At 38.4% G+C, this 16,862-nt stretch overlaps 1 protein-coding gene across 1 annotated transcript in view; it reads left to right on the plus strand.

Moving 5' to 3' along the window:
- Nucleotides 1-2,294: 2,294 nt before the first annotated feature.
- The window catches only part of RAD51B (RAD51 paralog B), a 343,434-nt gene continuing 328,866 nt past the window's right edge, over nt 2,295-16,862 (plus strand). Inside the window, exons 1-7 of the mRNA XM_065754688.1 lie at nt 2,295-2,348; nt 3,330-3,424; nt 4,243-4,356; nt 5,652-5,768; nt 12,717-12,853; nt 14,640-14,759; nt 15,931-16,114. Of these exons, the coding sequence (XP_065610760.1) occupies nt 3,341-3,424; nt 4,243-4,356; nt 5,652-5,768; nt 12,717-12,853; nt 14,640-14,759; nt 15,931-16,114 (756 nt within the window). The 5' untranslated portion in view covers nt 2,295-2,348; nt 3,330-3,340. The remainder of the gene's footprint in view (nt 2,349-3,329; nt 3,425-4,242; nt 4,357-5,651; nt 5,769-12,716; nt 12,854-14,639; nt 14,760-15,930; nt 16,115-16,862) is intronic.

Raw genomic sequence — 16,862 nt, forward strand, 5'->3', positions numbered from 1 at the left:
TCGGTCTGCTTATTATAGCTAGTGATAACAACTAGGTTATGCTGAGCGGTTTGTAGAAACAACAGAAGGATGTTTTCCTTTCCTTCCATCTCTGCAGCAGGTGCAGCTGGAAAAGTCTCAAATGAGGTGAGGTGGCTTTGTTAAAACTTTGCTGAAGTGGGTGTGGAAAACAAACTATTTTTAACCAGGGTGTAGGCCTTCTTGTGTGATCATTTCAGTCCTCTCTTTTGAAATGAGGAAAACTCCAAAGAGTTGGAATTAAATCTCCATTTCCTTTGGGAAGGTAGTAATGGACAGAATATTTCATTGGTGGTTCCTCTCTGTGTTGTTACTGAGAAACCTCTTGGGGCCTTAATGTCAGGAAAGAGTGAGGTGATCTCTTAACTGCTTTCCAGTCTCAGGAGCACATCGGTTGCTTTTGAGAATGTGCTAGGCATCAAGTAGATATTACCAAGAAGTAAGAATACATTAGAGTAATTAGGCACTAGTCAGCAAAGGTAAGGCAGGGGATTGCTCTGAATGTCTGAATTACTGCTGTGAGTCAAAGTTCTCACTGTATTCTCAAGCACTGTACTTTAGTAGGGAGCTGTTTTCCTTCCACAGAGGAGGTGGAGCACTGGTAGTTTTAAAGCAACAATTGATAGCTGGAAAATCATAATGAATCTGCAGAATATAGTTAATATCAGCAGGCTGATGCCATTTTAGAAATGAAGTGAATAATATGAAACATTCCAGCATGCAAAACTACTGTCTGAAGTCTGAAGTTACTTATAAAAGTCTGTCTTATGTTACAGGAAGACATTTTGTGTGTGTGTGTGGATTCTTTTCGAGGAAGGAAATATTTTGCCATTATCTTTTGGATTCCAGAGCATAGCAGAATTACTTAACTGCTGAGAAATTGTTTGGATAAGATTTGATAAGCATTTCATTATGTGTCCTTCAAATCATGTTCTTGCACCCCATTTTTTTTTTCCAATTGTTATTTTATTGTAATTGGTGTTTGTTGCGCTCTGGTTCTATGAACTTCATTAGTCGTTGTCATTACACTTTTCCTTTCTGTAACATTCTTAATCCAGGGTTGTCACTGTAAAGGAGTCTCTTAAATCAATGTGGCGAGGCTCAGTCTCACAAAGTAATCATCTTCTCTTAGCTTTTTTAATCTCTTATTATGAGTTCCAGGGGCTGCTAAAGGCTTAGACTGGAGCAGAGCCCTGCTGTGCTGCAACCAGAACATAATTCTATCAGGCCAGCAGTGCTCACTGTGTTTACAGTTTAAATAGGTAAAACCAAAAATGAAAAGGAAAACAGATACCCTATCATTACAGAACTTGACCAAGGTCACAGAGCAGAAGCGGAGCTGTTAGTTAAGTGCCCCAGTGACTAGTGGTATCCTTGCCAAACACATGGGTGTGATGGTGCCTGCTGTGTTGCTGCTTGGGAGTTTGGATACATATGGGTGCATACAACACTTCTCTGGGTATCCTCTGGACACGTAAGACTGAATTTCTCAAGTCACATGGAAAAGACAATGCATGACTATCTTCCTGTAGATTTAAAGGTGTATCTGAGCAGTCAAGAGTGGAACAGCTGTGACTCCATTGAGAGATGTGACAGAAGAACTTGCAGGAGAGACAACAGGGTGTCTTGAATTTGCTCACAAATCCTCTCGGGAGGCTGGCTGGTGGGATGTGCTTTGGTTTAATACAAATATCTGTTTTTGAGGAAGATGGGAGGGAATCTGAAGCCCTGGCGGTAAATGGAAAGACCTGTTCTAGTTGTGGGAGAGCGTGTCATCAAAGCAGAGTTACTTCTTCCTCCACCTCTGATATGGAGGTTGGAGGTTCTGGATGGTGTTAAATAGAGCGGTAAATGAAGTCCGTAACGGAGCTCCGCTGTAGTGACGGCTTTCCACTGCAACTAACACGTAGCAGCAGCCAGCTTTTCCCTTTCTGCAACAGCTTTCCCCCCCTCAATAGCGACTTCCCTTTCAGAAGCCGGCTTTTACAGATGACATCCAGCAGGAGGAGCTCTTTCTCCACTCCGCCTCGCCTCCGCGCTCAGCCCGCTGCTCCCCCGTACCCCGAGCTGCTTTAGTACGGCCATTAGCCTTCCCTCTGCAGCGAGCCCCTCGCGGGGCACCAAGGAAACGCCGATTCTAGGGGGATCCCCGCTACCACCGCTGCCGGCCGCCCTACCCGCCAGTACTACCAGTCCCGGCGTGCTCCGCGCGCCGCCGGCAGCCAATGGCGCGGGCGGCTCCGCCTGAGCGCGGCGGCCGCGGGGGGGGGCTTTGAAAAGCCGGGCGCCCCGGGGCTGGGTATGCTCTGGTCGCTGCTGGTGCTCGGCAGGTGAGGTCGGAGTTTCAGGTTGTCCTGCAGCACTCGTGTCGCTCGGTGTAAGGCCGTACCGCTCCGTACGTACTGGGGGTGTTTCTGCGTGGCACGGGTGTGCTCTGTGTTGACAGGATGCAATGGCCCTCTCCGCACAAAAGGCCGAATGCACACAGCTGGGGCTTACGGGCTTCGCAGCAGTAACGCAATCTTACTGCTGCATAAGTTAGTCTTAGGGCTTATCCAAACTAAGCAGCTACCCTTGAAGAACAAGTCTCAAAACAATAAAGAAACCTTAAGTGATTTGACTACACCACAGTGTCTGCTACCTCGTTCCAACGTTATGGTTGTTTTGGGGTTTTTTAATTCAGTAGTGTTTACAGTTCTGGTGCTCATGTGCTTACTTCCGGCCTGTTTTCTCTTATGCAATTGATTAAGTAAAAATAACTCTTTTTTTAAACAGTATTATCGGTGAACTTACATGGAAGGTTATCAAATGGCTCTGAGTAGTCTGACTATCTTGAATCACATTTGCTAAAGCATGTTTCTAAACCTCTAGTTATTCTACTGTCTCCGTTCTGCATCCTTCCCGTCATTTTGATGTTATCACCAGAAGTGTGTTGTATTTCACCATTTCTAGGTCTAAGTCAATCATGCAGTCACTGTTCAAGTTTTAGCTATCCAGAGAAAACCTTCTTTCCTTCCAGTGCCATTTAGCACAAGAATTTTCTCTTCAACTCATTGCTGAGTATTTTTGAGCTTGCTTCTTTCCCAGGAACCCATGTCATACAAGCATTGTGAAATCCTTGTTCTTACTGCTGATCAAATATTAGAATATATAATTTAACAGAGCTGTTTTCTGAGTGGTAAGATTATTTCATGTGACTTATACACACACACACACCTTCAGTCCTACTCTTTAGCAAGGAGAGGGTATAACTATTTGCACAGCCATGTTGCAAACGGCTTTCAAAACTTTTTTTTTTATTTGCCTTGTAGACCAAGGGAGTATGGCTGCTAAGAAGTTGAGAAGAGCAAAGTTGCCTCAGGAGCTCTGTGAAAGACTAAGCCGCTATCAGATCACTACCTGTCAGGTGAAAGGGTTATGCTATGGCTTTGATTTATTTTCATTTTAATAAATTTCCAAGCTTAATTTACATGAAGCTTTACCGTCTAGTGGTATTTCTTTCTCAATCTGGCTGATTGCCTTGTAAAATGTTGTTTTAAAATGATGGATGGCTAAGGCATTTGAATTTATGTATTCTTAGTATCTTCCCTTCTGGAGAAAAAAAAACCAAAAAACTTTTAGGTGAGGCATGTAGCTGCTACTTGTATGAAGTAAGTCGGTTGTTCATGGTCCCTCTGCACAAACACATCTTACATAATCTAGCATCTGTGAATGTGTTATAAAGATATTCTATCAGTTATGGGTTGATTCACCAATAAATCATAAGCTGTTTTGAATGTTTCTCTAGAGAGAGTAGAGGCTGAATGTATTTCGGTGGCATTCATGGTAGATGCAAGACCTAATCCTGGAATTGCAATCTAAAAAACTCTAGGTAATCTGAATGTTTTTTGAGTGGGTAGACAGTTCTGTGGGCAAAAAGGTGTTATCTTTATCACAGTACTTGGATTTTTAATTGCTTGATGCTGTGTCCTTTAAAATATAAATACAAATTTTTAATGTGATATCCTCATGATCTTTAAGGTCCCTTCCAACCCAAACCATTCTATGACTCTATGACTTAGTGGCTTCAGAGAAGGGTAGAAGTATGAGAAAGCACAGTATAACATAGTACAGTTGTTAAATCTGGCCTTTGGAATGTATACTAGTAATGTATAAATTGTATTAGTTTAGTCCTTAGTCTTGATCTCCTGGTAAAGCTCTCTGAACTCTTTTATCTTCTTTCAGGACTTCTTATGTCTCTCACTCTTGGAGCTAATGAAAGTGACAGGACAGAGCTACAGAAATGTGCAGAAGCTTCTCCAGAAAGTCAGCCTAGCTTGTGCTCCCAAGATGCAGACAGTAAGTATGCTTACGTTGGTTCAACTTTTAGTTTTTTGTCTGAGGAAAAGCTAAACAATGTTGCTTATGTTTTTATCAGGGAGTGGAGTGATCTAGGTTTGTGATGTCTCAGTTTGATTACATAATGAGATAATAGTTTTATGTCTAAATTTAGATCCATGAGTGACTTCAGTTTGAGAAGGCAGCTTCTATTAGACCTTCTAGCTTAAGGAGGTTGTTCAGACTTACAGAATTGGTCCTGAGTCCCATATTTCTCTTGTATTACAGCATATAAACATTCTTTTGTTTAAAGGAAGCGTTAATTAATAGAAGCAAAGAGTAAGAATCACTGGATGAAGTTTTAGAATCTGTGTTACTCTGGAAAGTCAGATTGGAAGATTGTTTCCATGGTTAATGTAAATATATATATAATATATATATAGCTTTGCAAATCCTCCTTCATCAGTGTATATGTATTCACTCTTGAGTGCCTCAGAACATAAACTCTTAATGAGGTAAAATGTTTGTTTTGGCATGTTCTTTGTCTTGAAAGCTATTTTATGTGTGTTTATCTTTGATAGGATAACAGGGAACATATGAATGATTTTGAAATATTACTCTAATATGCTAGCTCTCACAAAATAAGGAAAAGTTGTAGTACGAGAAAGGAGAGTAGTTTTTAAAATTCAAGCTGTATTACTCCGCTGGTAGAACTAGATGAAAATTTTCCTGTTGAGCTTCATAGAAAAATTGCTCGCTCGTTGGCCCAATAAGTATGGACTAAAAGATCTGTGATTCAGTGGCATGGTTATTTGTTGATGATTCCTGTGGAGATGTATCCATAGTACTCCGTATTTCTAGCTGGCTAGTGACATCACTGTCTGGGTTAAAACTGATGCCAGTATTTCTCCTGGGGATAGTGAAGTCACTGGGAGTTTTTTGGACTGAAAGCAAGTCGCACTCAATGGGAACAGAGAGTACTTTTGAAACATTGTAAACACTGATGAAACTTAATGTTGTGTTGAATGAGGCGCGGCAAACAAACAGAGCAAGTTTGTAGCATACAAAGTAAGCTGTAAATACAATAAAAAGGTAAGGAAGACAATAGGGGAGGAGGAAGGGGGCTGGGACAGGGGCTGTAACTGAGAATTGGAGTAGTTACCTTACTTGCAAGTACAAAGTCAGTCTAGGCTGATGAAAGCAAATGTGAGAATTTCTCTACTTCTATGAAAAAAAAATCTTCTAACCTGTGTTTATTTTTTGTTATTGTTGTTGTTATTACTTTTTTATTTTTTATTTTTATTTTTCCCGTGTAGGCTTATGAAATGAAAGTGAGGAGGTCTGTCAATCCCTCTGCAGCCTTTTTACCCACCTCGCTGCATAGTCTGGACAAAGTCTTGCATGGTGGAATACCCTGTGGATCCCTCACAGAGGTATCTTCTTAGTGTATTTTAATGCAGTTGTACACCGTACCTACAAGTCAAAAGTCACTGGTTGGCCTGTCTTTTGTCAAATGATTTAAACATGCATTGAAGAAACAAATTTGGATGAGAAGCACCTTTTGGGGTATTTTTTTTCTGCAACCTGTCAAGTAAATAAGTAAATGAAAAAAAAAAAAAGTGATTTGGTGACTCTATTTTCCAATGAAAAAGTTGTTAAATTTTCCCAGAAAAACTAAGAGAATTGTTGTTTGGATTTTATGGTGAGAAAGGTACAGTGTGGTTTAATGGTAAGAGCATGAGATGCTGAGTCAGGAGCCTATTTAATACCTTCTTTCTGATTTTACTAAATCTTTAGGTTTTAGGAGGGAAAAATCATAGAATCACAGAATTGTAGGGGTTGGAAGGGACCTCTGGAGATCATCTAGCCCAGCCCCTCTGCCAAAACAGGCAAATGGGCAATTAAGACATGGAAATGATAGATTTTAGTATATAAATTTAACTGATCTTTACAATAAATATGAGTTAGTTTTTGAAAAGACATTGCAATTAAGGTTTGTATTATATCTGTTTCTATTATAACACTACAAATAGCATATTTATAGCTGTAACTGTCACTGCCTTTGAATGCAATACTATACTTTCCTTTAAGAAGAAAGAAGTGTTTCATCTTTTAGCCCTCCAAAGCTGTACGGCCTTGCCTTTGTGGTTTCTGTAGTCTGGAAAGACAAGATTTGCATAGATGCTTGTAGGTTTCATTGAGGTTTTATAAAACTGGATCCAGACCCTGGCTTAGGAAGTTTGTGAGCCAGAAGTTAAGGTGGGGAATGTCTTTATTGGGGGGAATATCAATGCGTGTCTGCCCTGCTCTACCCCTGTCTTCTAGCCGTCTGTTGCAGGCCCTTTATAAGGGACAGAATACGGAGCTGGATGGACATTGTTACTATGCAGTGTGGTCAAACTTGCCTTCTACAGTGAAGTTCTGAAAATACATATCTCCTGTGCTCTAAATTCAGATATATTGAAGTAGCTTTTCCTCGAACACTTGAATAGTCCCTCTGAAGTGTTTTTCTTTGTCAAATTTCAACTTGCAAATTGCCGTGGCAGAGGAGTAAAAGTAAGAACATATAAAAAATTAAAAAAAAAAGCCATAGTTTTTTCCATGCTGAATGGTCAGATTAGATTGGCTTTGATCACAAAGTAAAATCGCTTACAAAATCTAGTTGACTTTAAACATGCTACAGTTTAAGCAATGCTGAATTTAAACTATAACGGTTTTTCTTAATGTATATGATGTACAGGAATATAAATATTTCAAGCTGTCATACAAATATTTAAGATGGCATCCATGCATTTATGTTGATCTGTCAGAACTCGTATTTTCTTTGCTTAAAATTTTTGCCAGTTTACTATAAGGAAATTGACCTTTAAGTTGACTACTGCCTGACTTTATTTAAATTCTGGGAGAGAAGGCTCACCAAATTCTTTTTCTCTGAAGAAGAAAACAAGGGTTCTGGTATATAGCAGTGCAGCATGAGGGGTCCTGAGATAGTAATTGTTTTTTTTTTCTGTTAAATGATAGTAACTTCAGCAGGTCATTTGTTGTTTGTATAGCTCTTTTTTTGTTGTTCATAAAAACATTCTTAGCAAAGCAATGACAATGCTAGGTGTAGTATAACTCCTTTTCTTTTGAGTTGTTGTTCATATTGTTAGCTAACAAAACAGAATGATCCAAGTTTAAAAGATGTGATGCTTTCTTGCAGCTAGATTCTGACCTTCAGGGAATTCTGTCTTGTCTACTAAATTTTCCTCACTGGAGCTGGAGAGTTTCTGTTCATGTGCTCCTTGAGCTTCTCAGTTGTGCTGCTTTGTTAGTTGACACAGAGTCATTGCTGCACAGACAGGAGAAAGAGGCAGGATGAGAGCTGTGTTTTCTTTTAGTAGCTGACATCAACATGCCCTTGAGCCTCTGACTGGCTGACGAGTGGAGGCCAAAATGAAGGTGTTATCCTTCAGTTCATCAGCTTCTTTTTTGCCCTCTTTTTGTGGCTTGGTAATTTTGAATAAAAGCTGGCCAGAGCTTAAAAACTTGCATTTATGGATGACATATATTGCCTGCTGATTCCCATGTTCTTTGTCTTTCTCCAGGGTGAGATCTGTGAAAAGCAGTGGTTGGCATTGTGGTAGTTATACTGGAGTTTAGCTAAACTTTTAAGTTTTTGTCTTTTGTTTTATTTGAAGGAGAGTCTGCAAGCAGTTGATCTTAAGATGTGGAAATCAAATATTGTTTTACTGTGACAGTTTAAAACAATGCGCTTCAGGAAATAAGTACATATGCTTAATTTTCCAGAACTTCATATTTTGTAATCCTTTTTAGCTTTGATGTGAATTGTAATACTTGATTTTTTGTAAAGTTTTTCTATTATTTAGTGTTCCCTTAAAATATTGATGTCTTCAGATGTCAAAATCTGGGAAGCTATTGCTGGAGTTTAAGTGTGTGTCATGATGTTTAAGAGTAAGTGGGGAAAATAAAAATCTATTATATTCTCAGCGAGGCTGAACTGTTAGCTGATTGCAGTCAGCCTTTGCATTTTAATATTTTTTTTTCTGAAAAAAAACCAACAACCAGAAACAAATTCTGTATTTGTTTTGGTTTTTGTAATATTTAAATGTATTTTTGTTGAAAATGCATAGATCTGTCTAATGCATTTATCTTGAATACATGATCTCACTAAATGAGTGAAATGGTCTGAAGATCCACAAGTTACTGTCAGATCAGATCAGGACTTCAAGCGCTCAGCATTTCTAGGAGTACTTTAGTCTTAGTTGCTCTGCCATGCCAGTTTAAACATGATTATACACTGGTATTGTCAACCAGAAATATTTTGGAGACCTAGGTAGGTGCCAGAAATTAGAAGGTGTTTTTTTGTTTGTTCGTTTTTAAGTATTTTGTTTTCCTCTTATTTACTAACTCTGTAAATTCATTAGGGCACATATTAGGGGTTTCTCTGCAATTGTAAGGTAGGGAACAATTCACTCTGCAGAATCTGTTTTTTCTCATTTAAAATCTGATTCTGGAGCAAAACAGATCTCCTGACTTTTGTAAAAACGGAATTATTTTAAAGTTGGCAGCACTGCAAGTACTTTTCAACATGACTGTTAGATGAAATTTCATTAGAAGGCTTTCAGATGTCAGTTGGTCCTGCTGTGATGCTTTACAGTAGCTTGTGAACGTTTTGCATGTTGTGTTCTGCTTGGACTCAAATGATTTGGAGCTTAATCATTCTAATTTGCACTTCTGTAACTTCCTGGGACATAGCTGCCCAGCAGATTATCTTCTGGTATTTTTGTTGTAAGGCATATGTTCCATGTCTGAGAGAAGTTCTCTTCAGAAGTATGGTGTGTGCAGCACTTAATTCCTGACTGGTGTGGCTTAATCGTCGCTTTCCTCTTACTTTTCCCAGCAGCGAGGGTGGCTGGAAACTTTAAAACTTGGGAATTGAATGGTTGAGCCACAGAGTGGAGTTCTGGTGGTGCCTTCTAAGCCAAACCCACTCGTTTTTTGAGTGCCAGAGGGATTTGATTTGCATTTCACTGTCTCGGATCATTTTTTCCCAAGCCTCTATTAGATTTTAAGTTGGAAATTAAATCGTAACTGAAATGTTGTGGTTAAATGTCAGAACTTTTAGCCAACTCCTCTGAGGAAAAAATAATGACTTGGTGAATATTAAGAGTTTGATTCCTGGATAGCTGAAGAAGAATTAGCTCCTTGTGACTTCATCCAAACCCTACATGAGCTCCAGGGAAAATAATATGTAACTTATTGAAAAATAAAAGTATATTTTACTAGACAGAGGTAAATGAAAAGCTTTTGTAGTCTTCACATTTCTGCCTGGCTGGATTTTTGATTTTTCAAAGTAAATTTAGACTGTATCAAACTGAGCAAGTTTTTTTTTGCAGTCATTTGCTTTAAATTAAACCAGGGGCAGCTTAAGGATGTGTTTGTGTTGTGTTCTTTTAAGAATGAAGATTGTATTGATCAAAGTGCTTGCTGGTAACCATATTAAAATGTGATAGCTGTATATAATTGTGTATTGTGGATTATTTTAAATGTCACACTAATGAACTTATAAGAAATGGTGATAGAAGATTAATTGTTTAAGGGGAAGGGGAAGTTCTCTATTGCTCCTCGGGATTGCTTTCTCATCCTATATATTACTACAATGCTCCCCATCTTTCTCTTTCTCAGATGTGTTTACAGCATCTCTACTGCATTAATTACTGTAACGACCACTAAAATAAATGTTGATTCCAAGGCACCTCCCAGGCTGGGCTCAAACTACAGACCATTTGAGGTTTCCTCACAGCTGTCCAAATATTTTAATTTAGCACCTGGATTGATGCCCTTCTCTCATTCATTTCAATTCTTGTTAATTAGAAACAGCTGGTAAGACTCCTAGGCTATTACAGTCTGAGAAATGTGTATGGTTTCTTCAAATCTTATATATGTTTTGAGTTCACATGAAAATGTGGCAACTATTGTTGATACAATATTTTGACATTTAAATACAATGGATGGAGGACAGATAATTGCTTAAGTATGAGTAACTCCTGGTTTCTAATTCACTAAATGCAGTGTGCATTTCTGAGCACAAGCGATCATGAGATTTTGTTAAAGTTTGAAGTGGATTGACTTATATGACTTGGTTTTCAAGGCCTTGTTTTAAATGAAAGTGATGCGAGAGATTTTAACTACAGAGTGTAACAGTCGCTGATGTAGTCCATCAATACTGCCCTGTAACTTTTCTGCTCTGAAGTTATGCTGCTGCTGTTTGAAGAGAAACCATAACAATGCTATGGTATGTTGTGTTGCATCGGTGTTTGTGCTTTAAAAACAAAGCATTGTACGCATTGGCTCAAAAATCAGTTTGTTTTTGCCTGTGTTTCTGTTGCAAGGATGAGCTCTGCAGTGAGGGGCCTGGGTGTCCTGGTGGATGACAGGTTGGCTATGAGGCAGCCCTGTACTCTTGTGGACAAGAAGTCCAATAGGGGCCTGGGGTGCACTAAAGTGTGTGACCAGCATGTCAAGGCCGGTGATCCTCCCCCATACTCTGCCCTGTTGAGGCCATACCTGGAATATTGTGTCCAATTTTAGGCTTCTAGAAAGAGTCCAGTAGGGGATGACAATGGTGATTAAGGGCCTGGAGCATCTCCCATAGGAGGGAAGACTGAGAGACCTGGGGCTCTTCAGTTTGGAAGAGAAGGCTGAGATGGGATCTCATAAGTGTTTATAAATAACTGTGTGGGAGTCAAGGTGATGGAGTGGGCTTTTATATATATTTATTTTTATTTGGTGGGGTACAGCAATAGAACAAGATGCAATGGGCAGAAACTCAAGTGTACGAAGTTCCATACTGTCACAAGGAAGAACTTATTTACTGTCAGAATAATGCAGCACTGGAACAGGCTGCCCTGAGAGTTAAATGTCTCCAGAGGAGATTCCACAAAAGCTGTCTGGAAGCTTACTGGTGTGACCTACTGTAGGTAGTCTGCCTTATCAGGGAGCTGGTCTGAGTGATCTCTAGAAATACATTCCAACTCCCTGTGATTCTGTGATTCTTTCTTTGTCTTAAAAAAAAACAGAACAACAAAGCCCATGCCACCTCTGTATTCATCCTCTGTTATGTCAGAGCTATGTATTTGAAGCAGCTTGTTTAAATCCCCTGAACAAACTGTTGTTTATCTTGCATTATTATTCTTCCCAGATGGGGCTAGAACGAGATGATTGCTCTCCATTTTCAGTGCCTAAATTCCCTTCAACTTTTTATTTGCTGTTTTTTAGTCCTCTAGTATTAAAATGTCGTTATTTCCCTTCACAAAGATAGCATCAGTGTGATACTGTATTTAAAACCACTGCAATACTAAAGAATGTATGATTATCTGAACATAAAGCCTGAGAGTCATTTGCAATCTCTAAGATCTGCTGTGGGTAAAAAACAGTCTAGTGACGTGTCTGTTACAAAAATTCTGCCCTCAAAAACCTGAGGATATCATCAAATGCTGTGTTCTTGTGGTTTTACTCTTTGTTCAAAATCATACTGGAACCATTTCACACAAGTTGAGCGTGTTATGGATATTGCTTAACTGCAGTAGGCTCTGAGCGGGTGAAAACTTCAACTGGCATGTTGGTCTGGATTTTTAGATGATGTTCATGTTAAAATATGGTGATAAGGAGTTAGCAAAAACACTTAGCATACTACATGACATTTATTTTCTAAGCAAAAACTTAGTTCCTATTAAATCGTGGCACAGGTGTAGTCCCTGGTGCAGCTGAAATCTTGATGATGTGTCGTTCATATTGCGCATTCAGACTACTCAGAATACAATATTGTCTTTGTGATTTCCAGGTAGAACTTGACTGTAACAGAGGTAATCGTAACAGTAAGCTGCAGTTTATGTCTGTGAACTCAATAGCTTTTAACTGACTTAGAGCTGTAAAGGTAATTTGATGTCAAGTGAATATCAGCTGTGTATCTTTTAATCTTGCTCTGTTTTAGAAGATAGCACAGAGGAGGAGATGGAAGGTAACTGGGGATGGCTCTGTGGAAGGTCTTGTAAGAAGAGAGGGAGAGGACTTCAAATGTGGGAGAGGGAAAGGAGGATGGTAAAGAAAGTACAAGCAGAATGCTGCATGTGAAGAATTATTTCATCTTCAGTGATGAGTTTGGCTGCAAGACACAGATCCAAAAGTAACAGAAATTTGCTCTTTGTGGGTTGCATTCTATCTTTTTTATGACTATCTTCTTTTATATCTAGAGGAACAGATCAAGAAGCATTCTCGCCTTTACTTAAATTATAATGGGCCTTTACTTAAAATTAAAATTAGGGTGAAATGGATGTTACATCTCTTGGTTATGCTGTTACTAATCTCTTTTCTTCTAGTTAACGAGCCCACCGGGTTGTGGCAAAACTCAGTTTTGTGTTACGATGAGTGTTCTGGCTACTCTGCCCATAAGCATGGGAGGACTAGATGGAGCTGTTATATACATTGACACAGAGTCTGCATTCAGTGCTGAAAGGTAAGATGCAAAATTGTGAAGTAAATACTTTGAACTTCTCTAGCACTTTTTATCTTGGAACCTTCAAATATTTTCTGAGCATTTATGAAATAAATACTTATGGTGGCTAGTAAGCATTCATCTGAAATATGCAGTTACTCTGTAGGTTATGAAATTGTTTGAATAGGATGGTTTGCTCACCTTCCTGGTCTGCATGCAGCTGTGGAGCAAGCTGGATGGCACTCTTTCTAATTTAAAATGGTCTCAACAGTCCTATATTGGAACATTTATTTGTGGTTTAGTTTGTGAAGTTAGCAAGGTTTTGAAGGTATAAAGGCATTTTGAGCAGCTGTAATTTATATATTTTTTCTATAATTTGTATATTTTTTATGGCAAAAAAAGCTGTAAAATTACAGGTGGTGTCGTTCAACTTTGTCAGAACACGGGTATTGGGACAGGTAGATGGAATGGCAAAGTAATTCTAGAAATCAAAATCATTTTCATGGGTTTTGTAGCAGTTCAATTCACTTCTTCCTAGCCAACTGTTAACTGAAAATGCACCAAACTTGTGTAGAAAGTCTGATAATGTTTACTCTTCTACTGATGTCTATTCTTTGTGGTAAAAAACACGGGATACAAATTTCTGTGAACTAAAGCTGTTGAACAGTGATGGATTTTTCTGTCCTATGAACCTCTGACCCTGATAGAAGAGGACGTGTTCTGTGCAGTTTTTGGTTTCATTATGGCAAATGGGATTTATCTTTTAAAGATCTTTACACCTGCATGGTACTGTGCAGATAATACCATGATCATAGCAAAATTTTGGTATGTCATTTTAAAACAACGTATGTAATACTGTTTTCTCATATGTATACCTATTAGAAAGACTAATGAAATTTCATTTCTTACGGACCACTGAATATATCCAAATTGAATGATCTTTACCCAGAAGGTTTATATAATTAACCGGGCAAATGTAAACAAATGTAAAGAAAAGTTTGTCTCTGGAAGTTCAGGACAAGATTAGATATCTAAAGTAACATTTTGAATGAGATTCAAGTAATGTTAAAACCTCTTGTTCGGAATAGTTGTATCAACATTCAAGGCTAGCTGTTCTAAAACTCAGTAAAAATGATTGAGGATTTTTTTTCCTGAAATTACTTACTGAAAGAGGCTTAAATGAAAAAAATAATCAGAAAGCTGTGTCTGCAGATATCCACCAGATGTCATTCTTCTCAAGCACGTGGGGTGTGGAGTATGGCTGCTTAAATTACAATTATGTATTTTTTGTTTCTGTTCTCAAAAATCTTGTCTTCATAGAGTGGAAGGGGGAAATGTACAGTGCTCTAGGTTGTAACTATCAGTTTCTAAAATCTTGGATTCATCTGTAAGGACCTAGCTTAAATTACCTTGTGTTCAGAGGCGTAGAATTTCTTTCCACTAACTTTTAGAAAATCTGCAGACATTTCTAAAATGTATGTTTTTAGTGTCCTTGATTTAATGTATATAAGTTAATTGAAAATCTGGACCTCTCATCAGTAGACTTGTGTGTATACTCTGTGTATGAACATGTCTTTCCTAACTGTACCATTGACTCTAGCATCATTTGGAGGAGAACCTAAATATTCTGATTTCCAGTATTTCAGTCTGATGCTCAAGTAAGCTTTTCCCTTGAAACACATTTTCTGTACTACATGGTATCTACCTATCATTCTGAGGTTCACTTTATTTACCTTGTGAAAACTTGATGCCTTATTATCTGCACACGATTCCTTTTTCATCATTATGTCTTCTGTATTTTTGATAGGTTGGTTGAGATAGCAGGAAACAGATTCCCTACTTATTTTGACTCCGATGAAAAGCTATTTTGCATGACCCGTAACATTCACCTATATCGTGAGCTGACCTGTGACAGTGTACTGAAGAGGTATTCTTTTCCATCACTTTTAGTACAGGGGGGACCATTTTGCCTGAATTGTCTAAGATGATATTTTATACTAAAGTTTTATGAATATTAACTCATTGCTTGGAAGCTCTTACATGAATAACAGTTTAGTCACCAAAAGGGAAAATTGCTACAAAAAGACTGGCAATGCTTTTCTTGTTTCACAGTTCTCGAATAATCCACTTGATTTATTAAAGTTTCTAATAGACAATTTCTATAGAATTTGAACGTCATAAGCTTTTAAAGAAAAGAGTTTGACAGATCTTGTCTTGTGGAGAGACCACAGTGTTGAGTTCAGTTTGCTATGAAACTGAAAGGAGGTATTGTACTTTCAGGGTGCTGTTCACTTCCACGAAGACTGGGACCACTCTAGCAGTTAAAGGGAATGTTGTGTTGTCATCTTGTTAGCTCATGTTAATTTTTGAGCCTATACTGTAATGGAAATGAAAGTTGAATATCAGAATCTTCTTGTATATTTTATGTTAGAGGGAGAGTTGTTCTAAGAACTGTTTCTTCTAATGGAGCAGTGGCACAGGCTGCCTGGGGAGATTGTGGAGGAGTCTTCTTCTCTGGAGACGTTCAAGACCCTCCTGGATGCCTGTTTGTGCAACCTGGCCTAGGGAGCTGCTTTGGGCGGAGGCTTTGACAAGGTGGTCTCTAGAGGTCCCTTCCTACCCCTACAGTTCTGTGATTCTAGTACAGCTTAATCACAGAAGAACAGCAATTAGCATTTTACAAATGTGTTAGGTTTGACTTACCGTCTTCGGAGGCATATAGACACAGGTCTGAATTTCTGCATATGTAGGCAGCTGGTATTTTGTTATTGGCAGTGTATGCAAAAAGGCATTGTCTCAGTGTGTGCTTAACTTGCTGTTTGTGCCGTTCAGAGTTTATGGAACGTAACATTGCTCAGCAGAGTGTCTTCTGAACCTCTCTTGGAGGGGTTTCCCTTGGGTTATGTGGCCTGTTGGAGCCTAAGATTCCTTTCTATATCTCTTCAATACATGCAGATGTTAGTGGGAGTGAGTTATGAGGGGGAAAAAGGGACTGACTAATCACTGACTAATTACAGAAAACTTTTTATTTAAATAATTTCAGGATTATAAAACAGCTATACTGTAAAATTAATGTTATCAATTTATTTTTTTTTTAGAATTAAGTCTTTAGAAGAAGAAATAATTTCAAAGAAGATTAAACTCATTATAATTGACTCTGTAGCTTCAGTTGTCAGAAAGGAATTTGACACAAAACTCCAAGGCAATCTGGCAGAGAGAAGTAACTTTTTGGCTAAAGGAGCATCACTGTTGAAGTATTTGGCAGAGGAATTCTCAATACCAGTAAGTTATTCTTCTTTTTTAAGTTCCTGCTTTACAGTTTCAAATAATAAAATCCAAGAATGAATATGACAAGGTGGTGAAAGCTAGGTAAAGCTCCTATTACAAACCTTCAAGCAGGTATCTGCTGAAAAAATAGTACTGGAACAGGAAATAACGTAGTGTTTCTTGTATTACTTTTTTCTCAATATTGATTTTGGACTTCAAATAAGGATTTACTGGTATTTCCAGCTGTTTTATCAGTGCTTTGTTGTTCAGTTTTCATTTTAAATATCAGTTTTATTCTGTTGGTATTAAATACAGTTTACCCTGATGGTTCTCTTACTTTGCCTCTTCTACTGAAGTTTATAGAATTTCAAGAGGCCTTATACTCTGAAGCATGTACATTTCTTTAGCAGCTGATAACATATGCCAGCTGATGTGGAAAGGAAGGTCATGACTCAACAAATGTGTGTGGATCTGCCCAAAAACTACTATGAAAGAATTTACTTTATCACAGACATTCAGTTCAAGGTCTGACTGATAATTATTAAAAAGTGCATTAAAAGTAAGCTCCATAAATGTAGGTGTCTATGTGGGGGAGTGGAGAGGGGGTGAGGTGTTTCTCTGTGGTGTGATCTGTGGGAAATCAGAAGCAGAAGTCAGGAGATGTGTTTGAGACTCAAGTGTAGGAAATATTTCCTAGTGAAGTAAACTTTTTGTCACTCCAGTGTAAGAAAGTGTGTCCCGAACCTGATTCAAACTGGTGAGG

Source organism: Cyrtonyx montezumae, unplaced genomic scaffold, assembly GCF_038088225.1.
Source record: "Cyrtonyx montezumae isolate F1298 unplaced genomic scaffold, pur_monq_1.0 scaffold_10, whole genome shotgun sequence".
NCBI lineage: Eukaryota > Metazoa > Chordata > Aves > Galliformes > Odontophoridae > Cyrtonyx > Cyrtonyx montezumae.